Source organism: Brassica napus, chromosome C8, assembly GCF_020379485.1.
Source record: "Brassica napus cultivar Da-Ae chromosome C8, Da-Ae, whole genome shotgun sequence".
NCBI classification, from domain to species: Eukaryota; Viridiplantae; Streptophyta; class Magnoliopsida; order Brassicales; family Brassicaceae; genus Brassica; species Brassica napus.
The window spans coordinates 19,010,673-19,031,844 of NC_063451.1; the positions used below are offsets into that span (position 1 = coordinate 19,010,673).

Sequence of the window (21,172 nt, forward strand, 5' to 3'; positions counted from 1 at the left end):
GACGATTGTAGTCAGCCAGTGCCCTTGGTCGAGCAGCCTCTTCTACAGGTTGAGCAGCTCCTGTAGCATCAGTATCAGGGATTACATTCCCCTAAGCGTCTTATTTCTGACCTGTTGCATTACGCAGATGACCAGCCTGGTCATACAGGTTTCCATTCTCGTCATGTCTGAGAATAACAATCGCAACCATGTTTCGCGGCTGATGATCGATCGATGTGCGCGGTGTAGTATCGATCGATGTCAAACGATGTAGATCGGTCGATGATGAAGGTTGGATGTCGGTCGACGGTTTGGTGCGAGAATCAGTCGACGTGAAAGCTGCTGCGTCGAGCGATGTGGAACGTTGGTCTTTGCGAACGTGGTTTAGCAGATATCCGGGACCTCTGGGAAATTAGGGTTTTCCTAACGTTCCTAATTTAAACGAAAATCGACAGTTCGAATTTCGGTTCCCACAGTTTGGCGCTAGAAGGAGGGGGGGGGGGGTACGGATTACTCTAACTCATAGCCGCAAAACGCTTGATAAAAAAATGTCTAGAAATACGAAAGAAAAAATCGCAGTTCGCAACAACACTGGTAAGACAACTCCAGCCGCCACTGCGCCTATGGCCAATGCTTACGTAAACGCCACAGTTCTTGAGAAAATCGAAAACCTGGCCGCGACTTTTCGCCACAGGAAGTGCAATGAAACGAGCTCGCGATTTCTCTTTCTAAACAAACATAAAGGGAAACGATAAATCTTATCAAACCCCGTAAGTTTGGCTCATTACTGAACTAAATCTCAACGTGTAAGGGTTTTACCAAAACACTTTTCCGAAAACTTTTCGGAAAAGTAAAACTTCCTCTCCCCAAAACCGCAGAAAAACCCTAGGTTAATCGCGGAAAAAGGAAGCATAGTAAATCGGGTACATAACTCACCGATGTACTTTTTCCGACTATCTTGCGGAAAAAGGAAGCACAGCAAATCGGGTACATACTCGCCGCTGTACTTATTCCGAATATCTTTCGGGAAAACCCTAGATTAATCGTAGAAAAAGGAAGCGCAGCAAATCGGTTACGAAACCCCCACGGCTGTACTTCTTCCAAATAACTTTCAGAGAAAAGAAGTTGATTTTCATAGAATCACTCAAAACCTAAAACGGCTGACGAAGACTAAATAAAGCAAAACGGGAGATCGTATCCCCACCGCTAAAACGTCTTCTGAAGCCTAAGATTTTCTAAGAATTCAAGTATCACTTCCATAGTAACAAATTCCGCGACTTGTCGATGTTTGTCACCTAAATCTTACTTCGGAAAAAACTACTCGAAACTTCCACGGATCAATCCCACGGATATGAGAAAAACTTCTGATTAAACTTGGTTGCAATAATTAACCTCGTCACGGCTCTCGTACAACCAAAACTTGAAAACTTCTTTACGGAATAAATCTCATAAAAGTTATGCTCGACAACATCTTGCAAAATAACCTTTACAAAAATTAAGCTCGACAACATTTTACGAAACAACTTTCATAAAATTAAAATCGATAACATTCTGCAGAATAACTTTCGTAATATTAAACTCGATATTATTTTTCAGAAAAAACTTTCGTAAAACTAAAGTTGGCAACATTTGACAACCTTCGAAAATCTAACAACGATCGTAGAAAAAGAATCTCGGATAAGGAAAGAGATGAAGCGAAATCCGAATCAAAATTCGCCCATCCACCTCTCTCCACGGTCTCACCATCCTACCTCTCACGCCTTGATCTGTCGCCAAAGCCCCATCACCTGGCGAGTGTTCCTGATCATCCTTGGCATCCCTTGATCGTCCCTGGCTATTCCTAAAACGCTAAAAAGTTTTCGACGAGATGCTTATTCATTTTCGTAAATCCAATGATACTAAGATTGAAACATGGATCACGAAAATCGCAAGATTGGCAGCAGCCTAAACGCGGCCAGGAAAGCAGAGAAGTCTAGGAAGAATCAATATTCTTGATATTTGAAGTGGGCAGAGAGACACGAAAAGAGTAAGGGCAAATGAGCAAGCAAAACGGAGAAGAGGCTAACCCGAATCTTTGAGAGAACTAAGGTATTTCCGACTTGAAATCAGGCTTAGAATTTTCGTAGGAAATTACTAAGAAACGCCTTTGAGACTGCCGTAGAACTTTAGGGAACTTAAAACCTAGGTGGATAGTCTAGCGAACTAAGTCTTAGGCAATTTTCCGGTCTCAGTATATCGTTCCATAACTGTTCAGCCAGATCTTGCAAACCGATCTAAACTCTCTGAAAATCGAGAAACGATCGCCACGCATATCCAGCTCGCTTCCTAAAGAGAGAAAAAACTAGATACATGAACGTCATCTTAAAACCGATTCGTTTCTAGCGATTTTCTCAAACCCGACATATTCCTAGTCGTCAACCTGGAAACAACCAAATCACAGTCCCAGCGTCGTCTTTAAATCGACCCTGATTGTCAATCATTCCAAACCTCGGAAGAAGAAACGTACACAACCCTTCAAAGTATCGGTTCAACCGTTTTCTTTCGTAAAAAATGGGGGAGTAGGTACTTATACTATACTTGTATACTCCCAAACTTCAAAAACTTTTGCAAATCGTCAAGAAAACGCTTTCGTCAAAGCAAATCGTCCCAAATAGGCAAACGACAATCAAAAATTTGTCTAAACGCCAGCAACATATCCAGACGATCATGAACATAATCTCAAAGACTATACAGCATTTGTTGTCGCAATCATGCGTATAGAAAACCTGTACCAATATCAAACTGAAACTCGACGATTAGCCAAAGTCTTGAAACCCTCTCCGGATTTATAAAGCCAGTTTCGTATAAAAAATTTTACGAGAAATCTTCAAGCATCAAAGCATTTCTTCAGTGTCCATTGAACCAAGTGAATCACGGTAATGCATCGAAAATATTTGCGTCGAAGAAAGCTTGAGAATAAAAGTAGCAGCGGGGACATTAAAGGGAAAATTTCTTCCCGATCATTGGCTAGATCTACCACTGGTTGACCAATTCGTTCCAGAAACGAATATGTCATGAGAATCCTCTCAAAAGCCTATGAAAAACGTTCTGCAACTAGAACATAGTGAAATAAACTTCGGTAACCCTCCATGAGTAACTTCAAGCAACTTTCACCAAAAATCAAAATCAAAGCAGAAATGTTTCTCGTAAAACCCGCAGAAGCAACGCTACTTTGACATGTGTATACGTATCAACGATTTACAACCTTCGTACAACCGGTCGCCCATTACTTATGCGAAAAATCCTTCGTACAATCGGGAAAACGGCCAATTCATACATCAACAGAGGTATGGAGTGTATGTACTGATCGGGACCGCAGTTCTCTGTTGATGTATTAATTGGCCGTTTTCCCTCGTACAATCAGATCAAGTCATACGAAGAAACTTTCAAAAGCAAACATAATAGGTTTTACGAAGAAATATTTTTTCGTATAGAATATACAAAGCTGTAAAATCTGACTTTGGATGATCAATCTAAAGAGAGATCTCTTCGCATTACGATTTAATAGATCTCATATTTTAGCCATGCGGCTCACTGGCTTCTGCGTTTCGTTCCCCTCGGTCACATCCGAGCAGGCAATCATCTCGCAACTGACTCCGCACTGGTTCTGCATCAAACCTCTTAGGCTACGTCTTCCTTAAACAAAAACGAATCAATTTTCATAAGACTATAGGTAACATTATACGAAACATTCATCGTATAACTGAAACATAAAGCGGAGAACCGTTTTCTATGACTATCGGCTATCTTAACACCGATAAATCCGACAAACTTGGCCTATCAGTCTTGACAAGCGCTCTTTGGCCCTCGGTTAATTACGCCTTCCCGTAAAGGTCCAAACCAAAATTTGGCATCCCCTTTAAGGACGATCGTAAACTAACATGACCTTAATGTTAACACGAAAGTACCATGGTCTAATCCTTGACCTACAACGTCCTTTGCTATCTTAGTGAACACATCCTTCACGCCAAGCCAAACTATTTGAGAAACCAACGCTCCATCACTTAACGGCTAAACGACAATCTACGATTTGTCTAAAAACGTCGTGTGACTATTAAGATAATAATTATCGTATAGCCCACAGTCGGAAATCATATGATAAATTCTTCGTAACGAAACTCAGTCCTAACAACCAAACGGTTAACGGAAAACCTAAACTTGTCGACAATCGACCAAGTTCGATACACTCCACAATTAACTTTAAGCCCGCTATGTTTTACCCATAATACGCGACATGTAAGGAAAAATTCGTAACAAAGCTCCTAGAGCTATACGAGCAATCCTCAAAAATGCACAAAATAGATCTCGGAAGGCCAACACTTCACAAAGCACTGTGAAGGAAAACGCTTCTTCCCATGGAAAAATTTACGCGACCGCTCGGTCCTAATTCTTTGATCGTAAATCAAACTATTAGCATCCGAATAGCAATAACAGTTTTGGCTGCTAACATCCGCAGACAAACCAAAAATGTTTCTCCGACGTAGGGTTAAGATTAAACTCTTGCAACACCCAGAAACATCTTCAAGCCCGCAAACATTTCAACCACGAAAACGCGGCATGCAAAAGAAAAACCAACCTTCAGTATCGCGAGACGTCGGAGACGCTTGAAGAATAAGTTTTTTTGACAAAAATACCTTCCTCGATAAAAACACCTTCTTGGAAGACCAAACAGTCATACGCACTAACATCTTCTCAAACATGTATCCTTCGCGAGGAGTCAAAAAGGTAATAGCTACCGATAAGTTTGTTGCTGATGACAACAAACTCTCAACCTCCTAAACAGACTAAGCCATCTCGTAGAGGTAGCTCTCGAACACCCGACACAAGGGTAATAGAGCTATATAAAAAATCCAAAATTTTGGTCAGCACTTTCGGGAGACTTAAAAATTGTCCTCGAAGAGATGCTGGATTCCTACCATACAAGTCATGAAAGCCGATAACATATCACGGACTTTAAAGCGGGACGGAATCAGGTCAAAAACGATACGGGAAACGTAAGTCGAAGTAGTCATCGCACCCCATAAAGCCGTGATTAGACCTAGGTCTTGCCCTAAACCCAGCACACTGATCTCTAACATCTATAGGCATAGTATCAAACACCATGATACGAGCCAAAAATTTGTCTCTTGGCTAATATTCTAGCGTCTTCAGAAATCCCGCAAGTTCACACAGAGTTAGATTACGAGATGACAACTCGTAGTCTTCCCTCTACACCCATATAAAATGCTATCAACGGCAACATAACCGGACCGTAAAAGGTCTCACTGGAAAACATGTCATAAAAATTGTAACTCCAAAACGAACTACGAAAGGCTTGATCCCTTCAACAAGGGTACGTAGGCAGCCTTCATAAGGCACAACCCCAATAAAAAAAAACTTTTCTTTATATGCATAAGTTTTTCTTCGTCAATGTTTGTCTACGAATCTTCGGATACAAAATTCGTCCAACATGCCTATCTTGCCTAACTCGTCTAACTGCACGCTAGAATCTCATCAACGACCCACGAGCATCTACACGGCTCGGTTGCTACATAGTGACCGGACTCTCCCAAACGTCGATACGACGCGAATCCATGCATTCTCATCTAATTATATCTCTCGTAGGCCACAGCTTAATCATTCCTTGTTCCTAATCAATTAGAGTCATTAGTAAAACTTTACGATAAAAACCGCGGGAAGTTTGTTTTTATCGAAGAAACTGTAATAAACGTTTCGAGTCGATAGACGTTCCAAAGAGACCTAAAATGCAACTCGAAGCCCACTTACGATTACTTAACCAAAAGCCCATAAACCCTATGACGGTTTATGCTTGGTTCGTCAGGCAAGATAAATGTCAAGTTTCCGCAGATAAATGTGAAGTTTCCGAAGATAAACTTGAACATTCGGAAAAAATGGAATATCTCCATTTTTCACTTAAGACGGCTTACGGGTAGAAGGGGAAAAGCTTAAACCGACCCTGGAGGAGTATATAAGGAGTCCTAGGCGAGAGGCATGGAGAAGAGAACTTTTTCAGAGCAACACTACAAGAAAAATCGGCATTAGTAGCACCCGAAAAACGCTATCATATCGTTTTCGTAGCGTTTCGAAGAACGCCGTGACAGCCGCAGCTATAATAGACCCCCATCTATCGTAACGTTTTCCGTGTGCTATAAATAATAGAGATGTTGTAACGTTAATTTCTTCCTATAATAACATATTTTATAACACATTTTTCTTGCTATTACGTAGATTTCTATGGCATTTTGGTCATGTTGCAACATTATTTTTAATAACACATTTTCTGTGCCACTGAATATATATATTTATTTATAAAAAAATTATCCAGAATATACATTTAATTTCTTTTTATAAAAACACATTATAGATTAATTTATAATTAAATCGGTTTAGTTAATGAAAAATAATAATTTTTTTTTTGTAACAATAAATTGGTATTTTCATAAATTGAATTTTGGTTTACATGGTTTACAATTACAAAATGGTACAATTACAAATTGGTTTAGAATTACAAATTGGTTAACTAATTAACCCTAACTAAACCTAATATGGCCACCAAACTACATTCTTCTTCTGTCTCCGCCGACCATGATGCTCGCATCTCCACCGCACGACCACCACCTCACCGCCGCACCACGCTTGATCCGGAAACGCCGCTATGTCACACCACTGCTTCTCCTTCCCTTGCTCCTTAATAAATCTGTAAACAAAACAAAATCAATCATAAATATATAAGAAGATGAACAAGAGAGCAGATAAGAGGAAGGTGAAGTGAGTTGACCTGTGGTGGTGGTGGTGAGGAGGTGAAGCCAACGCAGTGCTTGACCAGAGACGAGTCTGCCGCAGCTTCCACCATTGCTTTGGCGCCTCCACCGTCGCTTTCTGAAGAAGATGGTTGGGGATGTGTCGTGCGTGAGACAGAGAGATTATGAGAGTGAAACAGAGAGATGTCTGTGAGATGAATCGTGTGTGAGTGAGGTTAGGAGAGTAAGACAGTGATGTGTGTGTATGAGATGATTAAGAAAAAGAGATCTGTAAAATAAAAGAGATTTGTCGAAGGTGGAGAGATCTAAAAAAAAGATCTGTGAAGATAAGAGCGAGAAAGAGAGATAGAGAAAAAAAGAAAAAGAAAAAAGAAAAAAGAAAATAAGAAAATCTCATCCATTGATCTATTTGTATCATACGGCTCAGAGAGTGATCCGCGTGATGAGAGCGGATTGACCTGTAATTTTCCTTTTTATTTATTAGTTATCCAATAGAATTTCTCTTTGTTTTTATCTTTTGTTGTTCTATTTTCATCATTTTGATGACTTTTGGTTTTTAACTTTTTAAAATTGATGTTTGAATAAAACGAAGATTTTATAATCAATATTTTACGGTTTAGTTTTAAAAATTTATTAATTAATATTATACGTTGAGGTATTTGGTTGGGGTATGATATATATATATATATGGTTTAGGGTTTGACTGAAAATATTAGATTGTATTTTTTGGTTTATTATTTGGTGGTTTAATTTTATTTTGTAAATGTATAATGTGAAATTTTGTTAGTTTGGAGTAGTATGTTTTTCTTGTATGAATATAATTTATTTAAAAATTAAGATTTAATGTATTATGATATATGTTAATATGAGGTATTTGGTTTATGGTTTAGGGTTAAGATTTAGAATGAAGTATATGATTAAATGTGAACTAAAATATTAAAATTTAAAGTTTAAAGGTTATGTTTATTATATATGGTTTGAAATTTGGAGTATGGATTCAGAGTTTAGCTATATAAGTATGAGGTTAAGATTTTAAAATTTAACTTTTGTAACAACTGGTTATATAATTTTTTTTTTTTTAACAACTACTTATATTATTTTTATATTTAAAATTAGAGATTAAAGATGTGAGTTTATGATATAAGTATGATTTAGGGTATATGATCTGTGGTATGATATACATTTAAAATTTTAAGATTTTTAGTTAGAGTTTAGTGTATATGACTAATTTGGGTTATGATATATGTCTATAGTTTAAGGTTAAGTTCTGGGGTTTAGGGTTTGGAGCAAAGTTTAGGGGTTTAAGGTTTGACTACGCCAAACTTGATATAATAGTATCACACTAAACATATGAACCCCTAAACTAGTATATATATATAAATATTTTAAAACAAAACTCTAATTAATCAATTTTTATCTTTTAATTTTACACTCAATCATATAAATTAAAAATACAATTATTTTACAATAAATGATGATTTTATATCTAATTAATTATATAAAATCAGTTTTGCATTGTTATATTATCTAAGTTTGAAGGTTAGAGTTTAAGGTATTAGATGGATTCAGGTTACATTAGTATATTTATATTGATTCATATAAATTCTTAAAGTTTAAAATTTATATTTTATGATTAATTTTAGGGTTTAGGAATTAAAAATATATTTAGGGTATAGAGGTTAAAAATAAATCTAGCTAGTCACTTTGTTAAAATTATATATCCCTAAATTTGTAAAATGATAATTTAATTTTTAAGCATAATGTTTATAATATAATTGCAATAAGATTAATAAATATAATTTACTCTAATAAAACACAAATAAATCATATAATACCACATGTTTTTCCATCAAAGAATCAAAACATACAAAATCAATACATGAAACACACGAACTCCATAAAAGAACATATAACCATCAAATCTAGTCATAAACAAACTGAGTCTTGATCTCAGACTCAGTAGCACTTGGGCTAACGCCGAGCACATCATATTACTCTGTTTCCTTCACCATCTAATCCAAACCGAATCTCACTTAACTCAGATCAAAGCTTGACACAGAAGAACACAAGAAACCAACTTCTCTTCTCCACCATCTTTTTATCAACTTCTCTTTTGATATGGGCAAGGCGTTTCCGCAACACCACCTGTCAAGAGACAAGTAAAACACAACACCACCAATCAACTCCAATTCGTAACGAATGAACGAAGAACGTCACAACGTTCATGTCCGAGTGTGCTGCAATATTTGCATTAAGAGATGAGATTATTTAGTATAAGAAAAGAAAGAGATGAATATTTGTGTGTGATGTTACTTACTGTGCAGCTCGTTCAGCCATCTACCAATGCTCTGAAAAGTCTGCTGTCTGCTGATGTCGTAAACAAGAAGAACTCCACCTGCACCTCAGGTGTAGAAACACCACCAATCAACTCCAAGTTTCTTCAAAAACTCAAAGTTGGCTCTCACTGTAGTTTCAGCAATGAAAAATCAGGAACTCACTCAATAAAGAGAAACGAGCAAAGATAACACATATATATGTACCTACTTCTCTTAGCCATAGCGACAGAGTTAGTACCATCTTCCAATGCCCACTACTTGGTAGCAGCACCTGTAAGCAAGTGGGTTATTTAATCCGGTTCTTGAACAGAAACTTGACGATATAATTCATAGATTCACGCAGAGAAATGAAAGGAAACAGAGGCAGTGCTACTCTAAGATTTCACAGTCACTCATAGATTCACGCAAAGAGACAGAGTAAAAGAAGGAACAAAAACGCAGAGACTTAACCCAGAATCGATTTCGAAGTTGTATGAGTCCTATAATGATTGATTGAAAACGTATAGAGACAACAAGAACCACAAATCGATTTTCGAAAACGAGACATCTCAAAGCTCTTTTGAAAAGGTTTGAAAAAGCCAAACCTTTTGTCGAAACGCCATTGTTTCTCTTCTCCACTTTGATTCCGACGGTGAGGCATGATTCCGTTGAAGCAAGAACGCGCCAGAGAAGCTTGATTTGGAGCAGGTGCTATCGTGGTGTCGTTTGGTCACGGACACAGTGATGGATTGCGATGGATGAGAGCTCCGACGTGGCGACGACGGCCAGACTGTTGCGGTGTGAAGCAGAGCACGGTGGATTGATGAGAATAGCACGGCGGTGAGGCTCGAGAGTGGACAAGAGGCGCCACCTTGTTCGATTGTGGGTGAGTGGAGACCACAGAGTGGTGGAGCTCGAGATGGAGTAAAGGGGGAAACGCAGAGATGAGACTCGAGAGGGACAGAGACGACTAGAGATAAGAAAGTTTTTTTTTTTTTATCAAAGAGATAAGAAACCTATTTTTTTTTAACACAAAAATGTAAAGGAAACCCAAAATTGACCAAGTGTTGGCTCCAAAATATTTTTTCACCTATAATGATTTTTGCTTTCCCGCTTAATGAAATTTTATCTTAACGCAAATTTAGTGCTATAATAGAGTAGTGCTAAGATTTTGGGACTTTCGGTGGCAGTTCGTGAATTCGTGCTACCGCGAACTGCTACTAATACTCATATTTCTTGTAGTGCAAACTTAGCACTTAGAGCAATTAGGCAACTTTTCGTTTTTGTTATTTCGAGCTGCGACTCAACTAGGTTTTGAAGTCTTAGGTTGTTAGAACTAGGAATCTCGCCAATAGCTCTCATAGCGAGGCTTCTACCTTGTTGTAAAGCTCATACGCGAATTCGGAATAAAACTCCTTTTGCTCTCTTTTATGATTTCTTATTTCCTTTCGCCTTTACTTGCGTGTTCTGATTGCTTGGCGTGTGGTTTAGCAGATATCCGGGAACCTCTGGGAAATTAGGGTTTTCCTAACTTTCCTAATTTAAACGAAAAATCGACAGTGCGAATTTCGGTTCCCACAAACCTCCAGTTTAAGAAGAATCACGTCCCCGAACCTATGGGTTTCAGAAGAATGTACCTCTCAACCTTCAAATTTTGGGAGAGCATGCCCAGGATCCTCCAGATTCCATGAGAGCACAATGCAAGGTTATCCCAGCATTGATTGTGGTTTACTTCCGGGGGCAGATTGCAGTACTACATAATTGAGAGTGGCGAAGAATCAATGGCAGAGTTCAACTAGTATCTCCACCTTCCTTAGTCGGCGTGGAAATTACTGCTCGCCGCAAACAACAAGTCCAAGAGATCTACTCTGGTACCAAGAATCAACTAGGTTATCTCCAGGCACCAAGACAAACATGCTGAACGTCCCACCTACCAAAAGTCAAGGTACACTCCTGAGACGAGGCAAGAAGCTACAGCTACAACATCAACACGTCAAAGAGCATCAAGTATGCTAAACGCAACAAGGAGACCGGCATGGAGACCCTCCCGAAAGTCCATTACAGCCTTTACAAGCTCGAGAGGCACAATTAAGGCCAATTGAATCAAGCATGAGGATCCTCAGTTTCGGCCTCCGTGTCTTATTCAACCTCTTCGTCCTCCTGATCCTTAGCCTCGCCAAGATTCTCCCTCTCAGAATTCCTGGGTACTGACCAATACACTCCTCAACACGATTCGTGGAACCAGAGAGCCCTGCCTAAGCTGAGGCCGAGTATAGCTACAGAAGCCGCACAAGCACCTCAGGTATGATCAGAAGCATCACCCTTTAGGGCGATGTTCCCGGCTTCTCCATCAAACTTTCGGCCAACTCCGGCCTATCCCCACCATGGGGGCAACGTCTCATCTTTATAAAGCAGAAGAAGAAAGTCTTACAAGTCATCCAAATCAAAGGTCATACATCTCCAACCAGACTGCAAATCCTTTTACACCGAGCGCAAGTGCATTTGAGAATGACCGACAAGGCAGCGTGATACTACAGTGTAACTTATAAAGTCTTATGAAGAAAGTCATGCTATTTCCTGCCTTCAAACATGAAGCCAGAAAATAAGGGGCAAACTGTTGGGGAAAAATATTCCATGAAGAGATTACTCCATCTTCCGTCTTCTAGGTCCCTGCCCCCAGGGTCCGGGTTCCTGCCTCTGGGTCCTGGGTCCCTGCCCCCAGGTCCGGGTTCCTGCCTCTGGGTCCTGGGTCCCTGCCCCCAGGTCTGGGTCCTGCCTCCGGTCACGGGTCCTTGTCCCCGAGTCTAGGACCTTCCTTCGTCTTCCAGGCCAAGTGCTTTCTCCTGCCTTAAGATAAATGGAAATCTTCCATTTATCAGGTAACCAACTTAGAGAAGAAGGAATCTTCCTAAATCCAAGAGAAAGAGGAAGTATTCTAATATGATAAGCCGCCCTTGAGAAGAATGGAAATATTCTATTATCTAAGGATATATGGAATATTTCCAAACCCTAAGAGAAAGGCACGACTTCCACTATAAAAATAGGTTTCTAAACCTAAAGAAGGGGGGACCACGTCCATCTATGAGAGAAAACATCCATCTCCAGAGCTCACGAATTTGACAGCCGCCAAGGCTATATTTCACCCCGAGAAGACCTTCTCCTACGAGAGGTCTATGACAGGCTGATCCCGGCGATTACTACCATGAAGATGACGTCCTATGCTCTCTGCAGCAAGCCTACACTCCACATACTGGCCCAGGCCACGATCTCCAGCTCACCGACAGGGACACTCCATGCTCATCAAAGCATATCGAAGCTCCATGCTCCCTGCAGCATATCGACTACTCCACTATCTGTTCCGGCCATGCGCCCCCTAGAACAGATGATTCCTATCACCTACAGAGCCACGTGCTCATAAGTCCATGTGCCCAACAAGGCCACATGCCCATCCAGGCTCCACGCCTCCATCAATACATGAACTACGAACGGCTTGATCCCTCCCTGAAGGGTACGTAGGCAATCCCCCCTGAAGGAATCAGCTATAAATCCCAAACACCTTCCACGGTTCCTCAAGGACCGCCCTCTGATAGGCGGGACCATCAAATACAGATCTAGAAGACCCTGTGGCCTTCACCATGGATAGGCAGTCCCTGCCTAACGATCAATCTCCCCGGCGGCTACTAAGACACCGACGACATATGGCAGTATCCCTTGAGCAAGACCTTCGGGTTCATCAACCACCTAAGCGGGAGAAAGCACTATGACAACCAGTCTCTTCCCTCCTATCATTCTGTAGAACTGAGCATGGATCGCTTGTACACAAAAATCCCTAAACGATATCCATGCCCCACTTTCTGAAGGGCCATGATGAGCTTATGGACTTGAGGTTCTCCGGGGGGAGCTTGGAGCCGATCTTGAGATACCGGGTCTGATCTCACCTTATCCATTTCTTCTACCTTCGGTTCCTCGGTGTGATGAGCCGGTTGCTATAAGACCTTGGTCTGTCCTTTCAGAGTGGTCTGATAGCAGGCGCGGGAACATTCTTGATCCCCTCTGATCACCTTTATGTCCCAGGGGACGGCCCCCATTCCGTGGATCCAGGGCCGTCCTAAGATCATGTTGTAGGACGAATCGCAATCAACCACGAGGAATTTGGTTGAAATGTTAACTCCTTCGGCGTATACGGGGAGGGTTATCTCCCCATCGGTTTGCTTGACTTCCCCGCTGAAACCTATAAGGGGGGTTACCCTACGAGTTAGAGCGCCTTCCTCGAGCCACAGGTCCTCCTTGTATGCGGCCTGGAAGATGATGTTGCCTGAGCTTCCATTATCCACCATTATCCTTTTTACCAGGCAGTTCGCTACATTGAGCGAGATAACCAGGGCGCCGTGATGAGGAGTGAGGACTTTCTCCTTCTCCTTGGCCGTGAAACTTATTTCGTCCATCCCTAGGAGCAGCCATTTTGGCTTGGCAGCCTCTAGGCCGTGCTTGGCGTTCCAGGTGCTTTTCTTCGTGGCTACATGGCTTATGCCGCTGACTTCCAAACCGCCCGAGATGACATGGATCACTCGGTCCTGTCGCGGTGGCGAGACGGGAGCAGCTTCAGTGGGCTTACCCATTGTCTCCTTGCTTAGATGGCTCTTGGCATTCTCGGAAAGGAACTCCCTGAGGTGCTCTTTCCTAAGCAGCTCGTTGAGCTCGATCTTTAGTGCGACGCAGTCCTCCGTTTTGTGACTGTGGTCTCGGTGGAAGTCGCACCAGAAGCCAGGATTCCGGAAAGAGTCGGGGGCTTTTATCTTCTGAGGCCACTTGACCTGCTGGCCCATCTGCCTCAGAACTTTGATAAGCTTCGGCCTTGAGATGGAGAGGTGAGAGATATCTGGCCACGTGGACACTGCCATCCCTTCTGCCTTCTCGATTGGTCAGTTCTGGTACCTGCCCCGGTTTCGATTCCTGGAGTCCCTAGCTGGTCTTTGAGAGGGTTTCTTGTCTCGATCGGTTCGGTCTGGTCCGATTGTCTTAGGATCTTGCTTTTGTTGCGCCTTGGCACAGCTGGCGACGTCTTCCTCCCATTTGACCTGCGCCCAGGCTCGAGATAGGACATCTTCCATGGTTTTGCACTGGTATTTGGTCAGCTCTTTGTAGAGGTCTCCGTCGGGGAGCAGGCCTCTCTTGAAAGCAGAGATAGCAGTGGGGATACTGCATTCGGGGATAGCCATATTTTCTTGATTGAAGCGGGCTATGTTGCCTCTCAGGGGTTCCGCTCGATGCTGGAGGATTTCGTAGAGGCTGTCAGAGGTTTTCTCCAGGTCTCTGCTGCTGGCGAATTGTTCCACGAACTTATCGCTGAGAACTGCGAAGGAAACTATGGACCTAGAGGGTAAGTTGATATACCATTGCAGAGCAGGTCCGGTCAGAGTGGAGCCGAAACCTTTGCACATGGTAGCTTCGCGTGACCCTTTGGGGAGTGCTACAGCGAGCATCCTCTGTCTGTATTGGGCGACGTGGTCGTCCGGATCAGTGGTGCCGTTATACGCCCTGATACTGGAGAAAGAGAACTTCCGGGGCATCTCGATCAAGGTGATCTCATCCGTGAAGGGAGTGTCAGCGTAGGAATCGGGGTTGCTCTTCCGTATAGGGGGAGCTACCCCTGGGAGTCTCTCTACCATGGATTGCATGGTGTCGAGCCTAGCGGAGAATATCTGGTGAAGGTGAGCGATCATGGGAGACTCCGCTCTCGCTGCTTTGTCTGATACTTCCTTATCAGGCTCGGTTCCGAGTCGCTGTCCTCCCCGTCATAGGTCTGAGTGTCCTTAGCCTTTTCTCGCGTAGATGCTTCTCCTCCCGGCGCCGCAGTTGGGAGATTCATGCCTGCCCCAGAGTTAGGTGTTTCCATAGGCGGCATGGGGCGAACCTGAGTCCGGAATCAACGGTTCTTGTTGCCTGCTGCGTTAAGGGCTTGGTTCTCGTCTCGGAGGGTAAGATTCTTCGATTCGAGCTGGCTGAGCTTCTCGGCACTCTGCTGCAGTTGCTTAGAGTGTTCGTCGAGTTTTTCCTTAAGGATTTGGAACTCCGAGGACTGTTCGGGATTGGTATCTTCCCGAGCTCTATGTAACCCGGTTACTTGACCTTGCAGGTCATCGATTTGTCTTTGGAGTTCAGCCTCTCTCTGAGTAGCTTTGGGTAGCTCGTCATGCTCATCCACCGCCATTATCACGTAGTTTAGATTACTCCCTTCCTTCTAGCGCCAAACTGTTAGGGGATTTTTGTGTAGGATCTTTGTGAGTACTATAGAACGATGGACAAGGCTTGTTTCGTATAGATTTGGAGAGATATATTTGAGATAAAGACTTGAAGAAACGTTTTATTGAGTAGACAAACTAGGATTACAACGATTTGAGTAAGAACCCTAAATCTAGCCGTCTAGCTCTAGTCTCTAAGTCTCGAAGTGTCGATCCCTTGCTTTGGGGTTTGGATTCCCTTTATATAGTCTTCCTAAGGCGGGCCTTAGTCGGTTGGAGTAGGTTAAACTCTTCCATATTCGGAAATATGGAAGGTTCTCCTTATCGGAAGTTTTCCATATCCCGGAGGAAGGGGGGTGATTCTGGGACCGGACCCGGAAAACTCCACAGCAGGGAACCGGAGTTCCTTCTAGCGGGGATCCTAGGAACTGGGGTTCCTTCCAGCGGGGATCCAGAGGCCGGTGTCCTTCCTGGGGTCTGGAGGAATTCAACACCTGAGTATTTTTCCCAACAGTTTGCCCCTTATTGCTCGATTTCGTCATCGAACTCGGGGAATAACCTGTGCACTCAAGTCAACTGGAGTTGCTCATTCTCGGTAGGCTTCCCTTAGGCAGGACATCACTCCAGTAATCCCGCGATCCCGGGTTCCACTCAGGCCGGAACCGTACTCTGAACCCGGGGGATGATTAGTTTCCCCTGCATCAGACCTGGGTCTGGTGCTGTCTAGACTGCTGATTCTCGTCGAGGACGGGGAGCTTTGGGCTTCTGATGATGTCTTGGAGACGGTGGAGCCTATAGCTCTGATGTTTCCTGAGGAGGAATTGGCGTAGGAGCAGACTTTAATGCTGGCGCGAACGGGGAGATTCTTGATGGAGTTTGGGGTTCCTTAGAGTCTTTTGGTCCGCGTTTATGAAAAAGGGATCGGTTATGATGAAACCTTGGAATTCGCTCCCTCACGTGGCGTCCTCCTTGTGGCGCGTGGGAATCTTCCTAGGGTTTTCTACCCTTCTTTCTGCTTCTTGCCGCCTAGCGGCTTTCCAACTTTCCTATTCTCTCTCTGTGGTCTTCATTCACTCAAGCTCAATTCTCCATTTTTAGGTATTATCTCCTTCTCACTCTCTCTTCTCCCGATTTATCTCCTCTAGATCCTACTCTTTAGACCTCTAGGATGAAGCCCAAATCCGATCTTGCCCTAGACTCTTCTTCCATAGGTGGTAGGATTAGGTGAAAGAAACAGAGATCGGGTGCCAGTCCGTCAGAATCGATGGACTCCTCTGGTTCTTCGCTAGACCTCACCGTGGAGGTTGAAAATCTTAGCCGCGAGGTCGTCGACCTTGCTCCTTCATCCGCAGAGGTAGGAGAGTTTCCTCCGGTGGGCCCTCTTTCGTCAATAGGAGTGGATGAAGTTGCGAACTGGCGAGCGAAGTATCATCTTCCCGATGACGTTGTTATTAGGATTCCGGGTCCTATAGACAGAGTTTCGGACTTCGAGTTTGATGAGGTCCCGGTGTATGAAGGGTTTTTCGAGTCGGGCTTCAGAGATCGAGTTCCTTCGCTGGTGGCGAAGGTGTCTGCGGCGCTGGAGATCTCTCCTGGTCAGCTGAATCCCCCTTCCTGGAGGACCTTGATAGCTTGCAGAACTTAGGAGACCTTGAGGGTCTTACTATCGGGGTCGCCGAGGTTCTACATTCGTATCCAACCACACCATTCTAGACTTACTAGTTGCATATAGCACTAAAGATACTAAAGTGAATCAATTTGTCAACTATGTTACACTTGCTGAGAATGTTTGAAGGAACCAAAGCTGACCTCCAACCTAACTGAGTTCAACTTTGCTTGTCTTGGGGCTTGGTATACATGAGATCAGATTCTTCAAACAAGTCTGGAAGGTAAAGCCTTGTGTAGATTTATCACCCTCTCGCTCTCTATTTCGAAATTTAGATTATAAAAAGAAAGAGTATATATATAATTATAGATGATAATTTAGGAAAAGAATTCGAATAGGACTTGGTGGCTACAACCATTAAAGATTCATAAGAATTATATAGGTAAAGGATTATAACAGAACTTGGTGGCTACAACCATTAAGGCTTGATCCACAAATAATCCTACGATATAGGTCAAAATGAAATGAACATGATTTGGTGGCTAAAACCATTAAAGCTTGATTCATGAAAGCATGTCCAATTTTAGTCAATGATTTTGCAATAAAAGCAAAGCAGACTTTGACTGAGAGAGAAACTAGTAGAGAGAGAGGAAAGGAACTCCCATTTACCTGCAGGTCAAGATACTTGTTTGACCATCCTTACATCTTGTGATCGATACTCCCAAGGTAAAGTCTACACTTTTATTTATGCAAGAAATGAGGTTGGTAGAGGGGATTGTCAGATAGGATTTGCTAAGTTGTTAACTATGTGAATTTGGTTGCTAGACTAGGATATGGTATAATGTGCTTCTGAGATTTGGATTTCCTAAGGTGATGATTTTGAGTTTTAAATCTATGAGTCCCTGCTGTTTTCAAACCTTTCTCAGAGAGACTGTCTGTATGTTTTGCTTGAGTACAAGTAAAAGGGTAAGTCTGGGGGAATTGATAGGCCATTGATTTTTTCCACTTTTGGCCATGGTTTATAAGGGTTTTAATAACTAATTACTATGCTTTAGAGTCTATTTAGTATATTTATAGGTTAAGGAGTGATTTGGAAGAAAGTGATGATTTTGAAGCATTTTTGGAGATAAAAGGAGAGGACATCCGAGCTGACCATCGAGCAAGACCAGAGGTCGACATTCAGAGGAATAATCGATCAATGCACACTTTGTGACATCGATTGACAGCGAAGCGCGCAGAAGCCCGTTTGGTTCCAGCCGACTTAGAGCCCAAGACTTCACCAAATTACAAGATTGCCCCTGGCGAGTTTTTAACATAATATTTATAGTTTGCCAAAGTGATTTAGGCAAAGTGTACTTTCTTGTTTTCTAGTTTTCACAGCAAAAGGTTTTCTAGGATTTTAGTAGAGTTGGAGAGAAGATCCAAAGAGATTTGTATCTATGCAGTTTTTATACCTTATTCATGTTGTTATGAATTTCTTTGCTATGTCTTAGTTCTACTGTTAGATTTAGGGTTCAAATATGTTATGAGGGATTAGCCCCAACTGCTAGCCGTGATATTCATCATTAGAATTGTCATTAATGCATGTTTCTAGTTTAGCTAGCTAGAACCTTGACCTAGGAGTTGTAGGAACAAGTTAACACTTGAATCTCACCCTGAATCCGTCCTAATTGAGCTAGGAGTGTTAGAGTAAGGCGAAAGCTGATCTATTAAGCCTAGTGAGCATTATTCAACCTGAGCGTAAAGCTTGACTAAGAGCGTGTCGATCGATATTCCTATGGAATAATCGATCGACAGTGAAAAAGGTGTATCGATCGATATTCCCCTAGAATAATCGATCGACACTTAGATCTGGTCAATAGACAAACCTAGAAAGCGAACGCCGATCGGTTTGATCATAGGCGATTGAGCTCTATAATATCATGCATACAACTGTTAAGCATCTGTAGGATTATAATTCTGATTACCTGAATAGAAACCCTAAGTCTAGCTATTTCATTTAAGTGTCAAAAACCCAATCAAACCAATCGAGCAACTACCTTGCTCACAACTTGCTATTTACATTTAAACATAATCAACCTAGCTTAATCACTCTGATTAGATTTATTAGGTTCCCTAGCTCCTTGTAGATTTGATCCCTAAGTACTACAATTGAACCTCTTATTTGAGAGAGTAATTCACTCCTTAGGGTAATTTGAGTGACATCAATGGCAAATACCGCAGACACTTGAGGTCGCGATCATCAATGTCGTCAGTCTCATCAACAATGGAACCAAAACAGAGAGTCTGAGCAGTACTCTGCACCGAGGCAAGATAAACTTGGAGGCAGAGGTTACCAAGGCAAATGTCAAATCTGCGGTGCTCATGGTCACAGAGCACGACGTTGTTTTCAGCTTCTCAATCGCCAACTGCCGTCAAGTAACAGGAGCTCTGGTACAGCGTACCCACCGTGGCAACCAAGGGCTACTATGGCTCTATCTGCAACACAACCTGACACCATGTGGCTCATGGACACTGGCGCAACACACAATATGACCAATGATCTTCAGAACCTCTCCCTTCATCAACCTTATCATGGCAACAATATGGTTTAGATCGGCGATGGCTCAGGCATCTCTATCACGCACACTGGTTCAGTACCATTACCCTATCCTTCTTGTGATATTCTTTTAAACAATATTCTCTGCGTCCCAGATATCCACAAAAATCTTATCTTTGTTTATCAGTTATGTAACGCTAATCAAGTTTTTATTGAATTATTTCCGGCTTACTTTCAGGTGATGGATCTGACGTTGGGGAGCCCATTACTCCAAGGCAAAACTAAAGACGAGTTGAACGAATGGCCAGTGTCTTCCTCAACTATGTCATCTTTCTTCGCAAACACTTCAGCCAAAATCACCCCAAAAGAGTGGCATAACCGACTTGGTCACCCAACAGCTCATGTTTTAAATTCGATTATTTCATCGTTTTCACTTCCTTGTTCTCAAGCTGGTTCTCAAAATTTGTCTTGCTCAGATTGTTCGATCAATAAAAGTCATAAACTTCCCTTCCCACAAACTTCTATTACTTCAAAACGCCCTCTTGAATATATGTTTGCCGATGTCTGAACGTCCCCTATTGTGCCTGTTGATAACTTCAAATATTACTTGGTGATATACCACTACACGAGGTATACCTGGCTGTATGTTCTTAAACGTAAGTCTGATCTTCAAGCCGTATTTGTCCCTTTCAAAGCTCTTGATGAAAACAAATTTCAGAGCAAGATTTGTACATTCTTTTCCGACAATGGGGCGAGTTTATTGCTCTCAGGCCCTTCCTCTCTGCATCTGGAATCTCACATCTTACTTCACCTCCACACACTCCATAACATAATCGAGTCTCTGAAAGAAAACATCGACATTTGGTTGAGACAGGTCTCTCTCTCCTGACACATGATGGTATGCCGCTTTCCTATTGGTCTTATGCATTCGCTACTGCAGCCTACCTGATAAACCGTCTTCCCACGCCAGTTCTGGACATGAAATCTCCGTTCTTCAAACTCTTTGGTGAACATCCTAACTATGGCAAGCTAAGGACCTTCGACTCTCTCTGATTTCCATGGCTCCGCCCTTATACTCAAAACAAATTGGAGAATTGATCGACTCCCTGCGTGTTCTTGGGGTACTTGCTTACTCAAAGCGCTTACATATGTTTTCATCCTTCTTCGGTAATAATATATGTTTCCAAACATGTCAAGTTGGATGAAAGTTCCTTTCCTTTCTCCACTCTCAGCCAAACATATTCCTCTTCCTCAAACACTACAGCTTCCAGCTTCTTTCCTCCAGTCGAAACAATCCATGTTCCATTGCCACACGTACAGCAACCGTCGTCTGTTACGCCTCAGGTACACCCGACATTAGATTCTCATCAGTCTGTTTTGCAGGAAAGCGTTCAACATGGGACTTCTGCGACAGAACCGGCACCAAGAGAACCTCAAAAAACAAGAAACATTCCCACTTCCATACCAAACCTCTAAGACCCCAGTACCTCAACTCAACCATCCTCACTAGACACAAATAATTTCCAAACACAACAACCACAGCCTATCATCCCACCTGCAACCGTCACCATAAGCTTACTCTGCGACTACACAGACAAGTACATCCCTGTCATCAAGTCCACTACTCTGCGACTCGTACTTTATCTGGCAGTCACACGTTCTTGGCCGATTCGTCAGCTCGACGTGAACAA

At 42.4% G+C, this 21,172-nt stretch overlaps 2 protein-coding genes and 1 long non-coding RNA gene across 3 annotated transcripts; all 3 read right to left on the minus strand.

The window, feature by feature from the left end:
- Positions 1-8,565: 8,565 nt before the first annotated feature.
- On the minus strand, positions 8,566-12,578 carry LOC125591504. Its single transcript, XR_007327583.1, has 2 exons — positions 9,097-12,578; positions 8,566-9,016 (listed from the first exon to the last, which is right to left on the minus strand). It is a non-coding gene; the product is annotated as an uncharacterized LOC125591504 (long non-coding RNA).
- Positions 12,579-13,080: 502 nt separating this feature from the next.
- On the minus strand, positions 13,081-13,995 carry LOC125591891. The gene has a single exon (XM_048766799.1). The coding sequence runs from the start codon at positions 13,993-13,995 to the stop codon at positions 13,081-13,083; it is 915 nt and encodes a 304-aa protein (XP_048622756.1).
- Positions 13,996-14,016: 21 nt separating this feature from the next.
- On the minus strand, positions 14,017-14,817 carry LOC106407833. Its single transcript, XM_013848693.1, has one exon. The coding sequence runs from the start codon at positions 14,815-14,817 to the stop codon at positions 14,017-14,019; it is 801 nt and encodes a 266-aa protein (XP_013704147.1).
- Positions 14,818-21,172: the final 6,355 nt, after the last annotated feature.